At 37.5% G+C, this 11,656-nt stretch overlaps 1 protein-coding gene across 2 annotated transcripts; it reads right to left on the bottom strand.

Moving 5' to 3' along the window:
- Positions 1–1,462: 1,462 nt before the first annotated feature.
- On the bottom strand, positions 1,463–8,085 carry LOC149819932 (bifunctional protein FolD 4, chloroplastic-like). Of its 2 annotated transcripts, XM_089982858.1 has the most exons (6): positions 7,770–8,085; positions 4,642–4,961; positions 3,512–3,748; positions 3,228–3,395; positions 2,178–2,197; positions 1,463–1,968 (listed from the first exon to the last, which is right to left on the bottom strand). In XM_089982858.1, exons 1-6 carry the CDS (start codon positions 7,978–7,980, stop codon positions 1,860–1,862), a joined length of 1,065 nt encoding a protein of 354 aa, XP_089838984.1. In that variant the 5' UTR covers positions 7,981–8,085; the 3' UTR covers positions 1,463–1,859. The 2 variants fall into 2 exon arrangements, with proteins under 2 accessions (XP_089838984.1, XP_089838983.1); XM_089982857.1 differs by lacking the exon at positions 2,178–2,197.
- Between the last annotated feature and the right edge of the window lie 3,571 nt (positions 8,086–11,656).

Raw genomic sequence — 11,656 nt, forward strand, 5'->3', positions numbered from 1 at the left:
GGCTGGATTTTCACATGAAATAAGGCAGTGAGAAATGCTGGGGCCCACAAGTACTTCTCCGCATGTGTGCTTGCCCCTTGCTTTCACCCATGATGAAACAGGTATGCCAGCTGCATTGTCATCTGAAATCTGTAATAAATTTCAAAATGAGAGATCCCAAGAATCCTCTTCAATAGAAAGGACTTTTCTGCCTTTAAATGGAAGTATGTAACCGAATTCAACATGCTTCTCACAAATGGAAGGTTGCCCCAATGTAAGAAGCTTTAATAGAACTCTACCAAGTGTCGTCTGAGCAGGCAGGTAAATGATTCGGATTTGGATCCAATACCATATCCACAGATCAGATGTTGGCTAAATGGACTCCAATTGATTTGTATGGTGAAAGGATTGTACCAGATCCACTTTTTTACATACGAACTCAGATATCCGACAAATTCCGATGTTTGTCTGATTCGGTAGCAAAAAATCAAAAACATATCTGCATCCATTTATAATCAGATATGGTTTTGACTTACCAAACACAACTAAACAGAACAGAACTCGGTCAGCTTCATTGACATTCTTACCTCAGACTAATCTTGGTGATTCAGTCAGTTTAGGACATATGCCAGGACAACTTTCACCTTTATTCTTCATTCATGGTCCATAACTAAGGGTCGGTTGGTACAAAAGATCAAGCTGCCAGACTCTCGAGACTGGATAGTCCTACAAGGTTTAACTTGCCTGTTAGTGTAGTCTGCCCGGGATCTGCAGCGTCCAAACATTTGCCTTTACAAAAGGAATGTGCCATGGGAAAGAGAATAGAAAAAGAGAAATTGTAAATGGCTGAGTATTGAAGGGAGAACTTGGCATGAGGTATAACCAACATGGAAGTATCATGAAGTTGGTCTGAACATGAGTTTTTTTTTTAGTTATTGAGACAGATTGAATAAAGTTCTATAAATTCAGATTACAAACGAGCATAAGGCTGAAGAAAACAATAGCAAAAGATGCTGCAATTTCTGGCAGACCAGAATAAGTAGGAAAACTAGAATGGTGCTAATTTCAGTTGCTACAGCATAAGTAGAAAAGGCATCAACGAGCAAAAGGTCCTACTTGAAATACAATTCTATAAAATTGCACTCTGTGCCCGTACATCAGTTCTTTTTCTCTACTGAGTTTCCATATTGGTTGCATATCATAGCTTACCCACCATCTTACTTGGATCAGTTGAATCCTTAGATTCATCAAATCTTACCAGATACAAACACAAAATCTCATGTAATTCAGCAATAGCAGTATGTGAAATAAGCTGTTATTACACTGTCCCATAATAGTAATAAGATGACATGGCAAGCTTTCAACCAATGTATATCTACAGCCCAAGGGAAAGAAGACAAGTAAATATAAATAAGACCTCTAATCGAGAATTGAAAGTCATACATTTCCAATGATGTTAAGAAACAAGGCATCTTAAAGCAAAGCATCATTATCATTATTACGGTTGTAAAATCTAAATTGGGTTTCCTATAGTAGCATACTTCGACAAGATATCCATTCCAAAATTCAATGATAATATACAGTTAAGGAGAAAGATGCAAGACAAAATTGCTCAACTGCTTTGGCAGCATATGTTAATTATTATGCTTGCATGGATTGCAGTTGAAGATGACAATAATTAAAAAGCAGAAAAATATCACACCTCAAATGGACAACACATCATCACCGATGAGCATATCATCAACCGGAAAAAACTCACTGCATCTGTTTCAAAGCATTCTACCTATGAAATCCAGTCTCAGAAATAACGATATCTCGTTATTTGAAGTTGTGGATCCTTTTTGCTGAATCTAGTGTGTTAGACAAAAGCATGGCTATCGTCATTGGACCAACTCCACCAGGAACTGGAGTGATTGCCGAAGCAACCTTGCAGGCCTCCTCATAACAGACATCACCAACCAACCTATAACCACGTTGAGCTGTAGGATCCTGAGAAGTACAAGATTTGTATTCAGACAAGGGAAACAGAACATGTAAAGCATTATACAAATACCAACATGTACACAGGCAACACGTGACAATCTTCACTGAGAAATGAACAAGTGCCTTTTTGTTCTTTCCTTTTCTCGCTAAGCCCCATGATCAGTAACTACATTAGCAAAAAAATATCCAACACTATCACGCCGAAAATATCATACCCTTTTCTTTTCAGAAGATGCTGAAATGGCAATTCAACATGTACAAAAGAACATAAAAGACGATTAGAGAACCTTTAATATGATAATGTTATTCAAACGTAATGATATGAAAAAAAGAATATGGCTCAACCATAACAACCACCTACTTTTGATTGTTTAATATCTTCCTGCCTGCTTTCTAATGAGGAAAAGCACATGAATGCAGTTACAAACTCCATTATGTCATCCATATTCAGCATCACAGCCATATTCTTAAAGAACAAATACATGTACTTAACAGAGTTGTCGGAAATAAGACATAGGAGCATTTCTCATGCTGTCACAAAGCAAATGACTAATGCATCTGCATCTCTAAGAGACAAAACAAAATAGATACTTCTTTGAGAAATTACAGAGAGGTGCAAATGCAAGAACACAATGAAAATGACAAGCTCTATCCTAGGCATTTACCTAATGAGAATATATTGAAAAAATTTCCAATGAGAACATCCATGATTGACTAATGGAAGGTCTCAAGATGCTTGATAACAACAAACATCTGATGGCCATAAACTTCCACCATTCTAGAAACACAATATCATCAAACTCATAAAAAACATGCTTGAAGTGATCATCTAAAAAACTTGAAATCCTTTCTCATAAGTTGATTACCCAAACTACAGCATCATGTACATGCTAAAACAAGTGCACATACCTGATAGTGAAAGCATAAAAATAAGTTAAAAAGGTATAAAAATAAGTTCAAAAATAAGTTCAAAAGATATGATGGATCTAACATACACCTTCACATATAGAGCCAAAGATATGATGGATCTTCAAAGTATAAAAATAAGTTCAAAAGGTTCATACATGATAGCAGCTATATTAGCCTTCACCAATGTGCCCATAATGCTTCAAATATGATCAGAAGTCCAACAAAGATTTCACAACCTTCTTCTATTGAGCAAAAAATGATTATTGTAATGATTCATTCACAATACACGAGTACAGTACCTAGCTAATCCAATTTGTTAGTTTGCATTAACCTAGGATGGAGATAAATGAACTCACATTTACTGGATTAATACCGACATCAACCACGACTGTGCCTGGCTTTATCCAGCTGCCCCTCACCAAATTGGGAACTCCCACAGCAGAAATGATGATGTCAGCTTCTCTGGTAATTTCCTCAGGATTTCTTGTTTTGGAGTGTATGATGCTGACAGTGGCATTTTGCTTCTGGAAACCCAACAAATCATAACAAGTGAACATACAGTTCAAAGCAGAAAATGCATGTGGATCTCACAACCATACCAGCAGAAAAGCTAAATGATGAATGAAGAAGAATATTTAACCTGCAGCAATAATGCCGTTGGGATTCCAACAATGTTACTACGACCAATCACAACAGCTCTCTTTCCCTCAACTTTGATGCCAGATCGATTTAGCAATTCCAGACAACCTTTTGGAGTGCATGGGACAAATAATGGATTCTTTCCTTGCATAGCAAGATGACCTATGTTGAGAGGATGGAATCCATCCACATCCTTATAAATACTAATAGCATTCATGACTTTTCCCTCATCCATATGCTGTTACATTCAAAACATTAGTCCAGGCTGAATAGGAACATGAAATCGGAAACACTAATAAACCTGATATGTAGAGTGTAACAGCATAACAGATGACCATTTTGGAAGTTATAGATCTTTGTCATTGAAAAAAAAAAAGCTCCTCTGGAACTGTCACATTAGGCAAGTATTATATTCATTCAATGATTCATGCCATTTTCTCTCTTATCAGGTCATCCTCTTATTTCTTATCTTTTACAGCCATTAATTAATTTCTGTATTCATAAATTTCTAAACTTTTCTTTCAACAAAGGCACTTATAAAATTGCATTAGAAGTTTATAATCTTTCCTTTTTTAACTAAAAAGAAGTTGCTATAAGGTTGTCTCCACTAACATGTTAAACAGTACGTTGGCATAAATCCCAAAAAAAAATCTTCTCCAAGTTATCTAGAAATTTCCAGTCCTAAAATATTACAAAAATGTTTTCCATCATCTGGATGAGACTTTTTCCTAAACCAAATTCTATTCCTAGAACATAGGTAGAAGAAAGCAACAAAACATATCCAGGATTCATCTTTACCATGCATAACTGAGTGTTTTTTTTTTCAGTTTGTATAACTTCTCAATTGCAGATAATGATTAACTGATGTCAATGCAGTTATTAAAGAGCAAAATAAGCCTAAACTCAGTTGAAGGAAAATTATACTACTTGATTTTCAAGAAATATTTCAATTATCCGCTAAGATTTTATGGTTTGGTGATTTGAAAAGCAAACCACAAACAGAACAGACCAAAATGCATGAATGAGTATACTAATTTTCTTAATGAAGAAACAGATCAGTAACTCAACAACACATCTTCCAGAAAGTTTCATCTCATAATAATGAATCAATTAATGACTTAAAAAACACACCTTGGGTAGAGGAAGTTGGACAAGGATTCCATGAATTGAAGGATCCTCATTGAAATTTGAGATCAAATGAAGAACATCTTCTTCTGAGGCGTCTTCAGGTAAAAGAGCTTCATGAGATGTGATTCCCACTAACTCACACGCCTTTTTCTTGTTACGAACATAAGTTTGAGAATCCTTCCTTGAACCAACCAGAATAACTGCCAACCCTGGTACAATGCCAATTGCATCCCTCATCCTAGATATTTCACTGAAAACTTCATCTTTGATTTGTTTTGAGATCAACTTCCCATCAATAATAGCAGCGGGATGTTGGGATAAATCTGTATAATAAGAACTGCAGATTAACAAACTTAAGCAATTGCATTACCAAAAGTGTACCAGTTCATCCAAAGAGAAAATCTTATGACCAGTAATTGTCTTTTTTTCTCATCAACTTAGGATCATCCAAACCTTCTATTACTGAGGAAGAGCTTCAAGAAGTCATATTTTGTCAAAAAAATATTCTTCAAAGCATTGTAGACACTGTGTTTAATGGACGTCCAGGAAACGTAATACTGTTCCTCGAGAAAACTAAACTGGGAAAAAGGCATGCTTATTTTGAAAAACAAGATTTCTCCATACAAAATCAAAGTCTTTTCATACTTCAACAATCATGGCTTTCCCTACCAAGAAGGGGGGTTTTGTTCAAACAGAAAACAAAAAAATCTTATTGCTTCAATAAAATATACAAAGAAAAGGGCTAAGTAATGTAATAAGCAATTACAAAAAGGGGATTACAGGTCTGAACTATGAACATACTCTCATTTGTACAAACAAAGAAACAAAAATAGACATAATGTGTTTCTCACTAGGAATTAGAAATGTACATATGACCCGGCTGAATTGGATGGCTCAGATGCCTGTCCAAGGATGGGTGAGCTTGGGCCCTTTCCTTGGGCCCAGTCATGAAAAAACCCATCTGAAGTCCAGCACAGCAATAGAATCAGATTAAGCTCAGGTTTTCTGTCAAAACATTTTCTGAATAAGCATAAAAGGATATACATTTTATATAACAGAACTAGCATAAAGATAGAGCAAGCTAAGCAAAGCTAAGCCCAAGGACAATTAAGGTAATAATCGGCTTGGGCCTGAGCCATAATTGGCTATGGTTTCAGTTAATCACGTCAGGCCCTTATGGGCCTTGTCCATGTCCACCTCCATAGGGAAAGGAGAGGACTGCTCCTTTGCCTATTTCTCACAAAAGTCAAATTTCGCAATAGCATGGGGGGTTCTTACATGAATGAGAGACGTAAAAGCATGCTTATTTCATAGAATTTTGAAAGGCTTTATAGCTGCCTACTCAAACACAAACCGACAAAGTCTATATCACTATGGCCTGGATTGCTACGGCAAGCGTCATGCTAATCACTAGACAGACATGGATAATCTGTCACATGATATAAAAGTCTTGGTCCGTACAACAATACATGAAAAAACCATATGACCATAAATAGAAACTCTCCAAAAACATGTGTGGCAGGACACAGGTTATGAATTGGTGATTATCCAGTTATAGATAGCACTCAAAATTGATAAGTGGAAAAAAGCAACTTGATGGGGCTAGATATGTTAATGGCTCAAGAATAACGCAGGACACTTCCATGACCAAAACAATACACCTTTTTTTCATTCAAATTCTGTTCTTCATAGCATTGAACTGTATCCAGTAATTATTTGGACAAAGGATAAGAATAGCACAGATCAGCTTTAGTTGTGTTAGGAAGTCAAGGAACTCTTGTGTAATGCCACTGACACTGTCATTTATTGGCATTCTATGCTATCTAGTGAGTAGTGACTTCTCATTGTCAATTTTCTACTTCTTTCTATTATGCGTAGTTTATCTGTCTCAGACAAAAACCAGGGAAAGAAAAGGTGCATGGGTGTAAATATATTATGTGAAGTCACAGACCATGTTCAAGATATCTTAAAGGGCAATATGCAGGTGTCATTGGGTCCTTCCATCTATAGAACTTTCTAATAAGCCCTAGCCTGATGGCCAATTTCAGTCGGCACATGTTAAAGCCTTGTGCTCTCTCATCGAACAAACGCCGGAGTCCAAAAGCCACATCAAATAAGTCCATCCAGCGGTCCTGGTTTAAGACAAAAACATCAAAATATATTGAGGAATACTGTCTATAGTAAATGGTTAAAACATTCAATTTCATCAAGCAGGAGCCCTGGTTTCACCCCATCGCAGCGATCTTATGTTCCATACGACCACGAAGATTTTGTACGTGCTAGACATGAGACAGATAGGAGGGCTACAAAAAAAGACCGATGCTCTTCTGTCTCATTTCTGAGAAGTAATAATGCTGCTGCTGGTTCATCCTTGTAGCCGTGGATGCTCTGGGTATCAACATAACCACGCTACCAGAACCTAAATTAACAACCAAGAGGCTGGATTCAATTTTCTCATGAAATAACCAAACTAACTCATCCGCATGCTGGAAAATCAACAAGAACAACTTGTTACTCAGCGACTCGCCGTGAATGGAAGGGCATTCAGGTAACTGATAATGCACATTACAATCAACCCCTTTTTCTCCAGTGAAACCATCTACACTTTCCAATGTCAAATGCCTACTTTATTCCACGTAAAATTCCATGTGGGTAGGCGCGTTTTAAATCCAAGGCAATCACCAGATGCGGGATTTGGAGGCTTGCTATTTGAGCTGTTTTGTATTTGGAAGGAGCAAAAACCAAGGGGACATGATAAAAAATCTGACGTAGTTAGAGAGACAGAGAGAGAGGTGGGGATTAGCCGAAGATTATGGGGACTTTCGGTTTGAACTGTTTTGTATTTGTGGGGAGCAGAAAACGTCCCTTCGGGCGAATTGGTGAGTGTGCTTATATGAGTCGTTCAAGGAGCTCCCCCTATCCTATATGTCCTCCACGATCAAGCATTCACATGATTGCAAACAACACTCTGCACGATCACTCCTTCCTCTTACAATCACTAACCCCAAACCTCATCACCAAACTCGCCACCAAAGAGAAAGAACTACAAAAGATGGCAGTAACAAGCCACGCGAAGAGCTGCGCATGCAAGCAAGAAGGAGAAAAAAAATAGAACGCAGAGAGGAGCTCACCGTTCTGCTCGCGAAGGGTGGCGAAGGGGCGAAGGACGAGAAGCGAATTGGCCGGAGTCTGCGGCGGCGGCGGCAGCGACCGGCCGAAGAGGCGGTGGCGGGGGAGGAGGAGAGGCGGGCGGAGCGGGAAAGAAGAGGGCGGTCTCCTCATGGAAGGGACGGTCGCCCGCGGCAGCGACTTCACGGAGAGGCGACACGACACGGACTCCATCTTGCCTTTTTCTCTTCCTTCCCGGCGTGACTTTCGGCGCCTCTCGGCTTCTTCTTTATATGTTCTCAGCGCAGGGTCGCGAGCGTTAGACTACTTTTGCGTTTCTTTTTTCCTTTCTCAGGTGCCTGAGGCCGAGCGTTTTTTTTTTCTTTTTTGATATTTACAGGGAGATCAGAAACCTAGCCGCGCTGGCTTCGCCTGCCGTACTTTACGATTAGGGATGGAGATCGGGCCGGCCCAAACGAGCTTTAAGTGCGGCTTGGCCCGGAGATGGTCAAGCCCACTTACTAACATGCTGGGTTTTAGTCCTATTTTTAATAGAATCTGGTTTGATGAAGAGCAGCCCATGACCCGACTCATTAAACCAACGGGCCAATATAAATTGGGTGGGGTTTGATCCAACTAGGCTCGACCCAAATCCTTTTGTAAATAGTAATAATTAATAAGTTCTTAACTTTCCATACACCCCCATTAATTATTTTTCTAGTTTTCATACAATTAATATAACTAATTAAGTAAATAACAACATTTAATTTTTTTATATTATTAAAAAATGAATAAATAGCACAGGTCCGACCCATGTATATAATGGGTTGAGTTTTGGCCTGGTAACTAATGGGCCCGAGCCTAAAACCTTGGCCCAAACCTGGGCTGGGTCGGTTTGGCCCATCCGCCCACCCCTACTTATGATCATTATCCCGACAGTGTAGAACTCTGTGGGCTAAACACCTTTACCCCCTGAGAGAGTTTACAAGTCGGCTAATGCAAGGAATGATGTTCATGAGGTTTGAACCTAGATGGCCTGACTAAGTGCCTATGCCTCATCCCACTAGACTAAACCCTTTTAAGGTGTTCGAGGACAAGCGCTTGATTGTTAAATTTGAAGCCTGCTATCGTCCATCGTTGCCCAGTGTGAAAATCACCGTGTTGGGTCATTTATGATGGGTCCCACCTTCATTGTTTGTTGCTATGGACGGTAGTGATGCATTTTCACTATTGGGGGTGATGATTATCCGCTTGGCCCCACCTCCCTCAATGTTTTCTGTCTTGTTTTTTTTTTTTTTTAAGGCAAACCCCTACCAATTATACAATTACATCATTGAAATTAAAACTTGCAATGTCCCAACACAAGGTGAAGGGAACTAATTGCTCCTACTTGACAAGTTCAGTGGTGGAGGTAGGAATTTAACTCAGGGTGGGCACAAATACACAGTGAACTAAAAAGAAAAGCTGACTCAAATAGCCAATGAAAAACATAAATTTAAGATCACTTTAAATAAAAACACATGGTTTTTTTAACTATAAGTAGCCAATAAAAACATGAATATCATGTTTAAAATGCTATATTTATGGTTATGATGAAAATATTATGAGAAATTATTGTTGTTAATTTTTATGTAATTTATCATGATATTCTTTAGATCTCATTTGGTTTGTCACCGTGCACACGTGAAATTGATTTTTTAAATTTTAATTGTTTTCTAACTCTAAGGTCTATACAAAATATACTAGCACTTTTCAAAATTAACTAAAATAACTATGGGTACTTTTTGGGGGGAAAGTCCATTATGGGATACATAACTTACAACTTATTCTTTAAGACTTAACTTTTTGACCTCAAGTTTCCTAATGAATATTATCAACTTTACAAAACACTAAATGACAACTTTGCAAATGAGACCAAATTATAGGGCTTGTTTTTTCCAATTTACTCATGATATAAGAAATGATTTCTATTTGAGAGAAGAAATTGATGACTTCTCCATCATCACCTTTTAAACAAAAAAACAAAAATAAATAGGACCAACGCATACAAACCTGTACAAATGAGATGCTTTGCCCCCTTGGTTAATTACTTAAACTAAAAGTGTTGCATATTAAAAATCAAGCACAATTTGGTCGCTAAAAGAAACAAAAAGGTGGTTTTACGTAAGAGTAAACTTTGGGCTCGTTTGCAATGGTTGTGATTATGTAACTTTCATAGGTTTATGCTGACCTTCTTAAGGGCATTGCAAGCATGCAAAAATGCAACCCGTGAATATGATTTCATCTATGAACGTTGAAGCCTCAAAACTTATGGATTCTTTACCAATAACATCCACAAACATGAGATACATAGCTATGAACGTGATAAAGCAGTGACCTGACATGACACATTATGACATGATCGATTTTCACACAAGTTAAATTTACAACTTAAAAACAAACATGAGAAAGTGAATGCCTAGGAATGTGAATCACATAAATCACTTTCTTAGGGACAAAACTTTCACAGTTGAATAACCTATGATCAAAATAAACATGCCCTTTGTGTTGTGTTGTGGGTGTCTTAAATTTTAGACCCCTTCCAATCCATGACTCGGTTTGAAGATATGTTGGTGACCGCACAATGTGAATTTTTAATAGGGTTTGTTATGGTAGCAAAGAAATCAAGTCATTAAGTTCGTTTTTCAGGGGTGCAAGGGTGGAGCCTCCAACGGTATGAACCTATTGAGTTTTGTATTTTTTTTACAGGTTGGAGTTTTATACCTTTGGCCATATATATAGCTACTTCTTTTTTAGAGTTGGGTATGAGAGTTTTGGGTGTATAGGAGATTAGGGTTTTCAAAGCTCTATATCTTGCATGTGTATTTTCCTGTCTTGTCAGTGGATCTTGCTCTTTTTTTCACACATGGACATAGGCTTGAGTGTCCAACCATGTAAACCTCGTGTCTGCTTTCATTTTCTTTTCTTTTTTTTATCGCTATCTTGTAGTTTGTTTCCTATTTGGTTGTGATATGCACATGTTGGACACTCCAAGTGCTCAGCTCAAGAACAAGTTTGGGCTACATGTGTTACCCAAGTATAACAAACAAATTGTGAATATCCATGTATAATTTTATGTTTTTTTCTCTTGCTTAATAGAGAGAGTATATGGCCATGGAATATCCTATTATGTTGCAGTGAAAGGAGTTCATAAACAAGTTGATAATAATACATTACCCATAGCAAATTTTTTAATAAGACTCAATCCAACTTTATGTAAGGTTGATTGAGTTGTATCAACACATGGGGCAGATTTGAAGACTCCACCAAGGGACTAGGTTGTTGATGGATGGCACAAGCCCATAAACCATGAATAGGTCTAACCTAATGTCCACAACTAGTTTCATTTCATGTAACCTGACTAAGGCCTTGTTTGTTTTATGCAACTTACATGGAAAGGTGTTGAGTTGACAGTTCTGATGTAATCTTTTCCCACCTTGAATGAAACAAACATAAACCATCATGGCAAAAAAAAAAATTTTATGTTGGCACAAGTAGGTCCTAGTTTTTTTCACCATATACCACTTTTTATATGTAAACCAAAAATAGTGTACATCATGGCCTATCTTTTACATGGAAAATGAAACAAACAAAGCCTAAATGAGTACACCATACCGAGCATTGATGTTGAAAAATGCACAATTCAACTTTCAACATTATAAATTCACAATTTGGCAACTAAGTAGGCACAACCATCTCTGAACAGGGCATGTCAAATAATCAAATGGTTGTCTTTCAATAAAAGGGGTTCCTATTTTACATGACCTAAATTTAGGTAAGCAACTATCATCAAAGAAGAATCCTACTTTTTGACTACATTTCAACCAAATAAGTTGACTATGTTTCGCAATTGTGAATTTAGTAAAAAACT

The sequence above is a fragment of the Nuphar pumila genome, chromosome 12 (assembly GCF_984573655.1).
Source record: "Nuphar pumila chromosome 12, dmNupPumi1.hap1.1, whole genome shotgun sequence".
Classification (NCBI taxonomy): Eukaryota; Viridiplantae; Streptophyta; class Magnoliopsida; order Nymphaeales; family Nymphaeaceae; genus Nuphar; species Nuphar pumila.

What these genes read in the sequence shown, in the direction of transcription:
- LOC149819932 (XM_089982857.1), bottom strand. Translation starts at nt 7,980, where the DNA reads ATGGAGTCCGTGTCGTGTCGCCTCTCCGTGAAGTCGCTGCCGCGGGCG. An exon ending in CAACGGCATTATTGCTGCAG is followed by an intron (nt 3,396 to 3,511) that starts GTTAAATATTCT and finishes TTGGGTTTCCAG; the next exon opens with AAGCAAAATGCCACTGTCAG. An exon ending in TCGGTATTAATCCAGTAAAT is followed by an intron (nt 1,969 to 3,227) that starts GTGAGTTCATTT and finishes TGTACTTCTCAG; the next exon opens with GATCCTACAGCTCAACGTGG.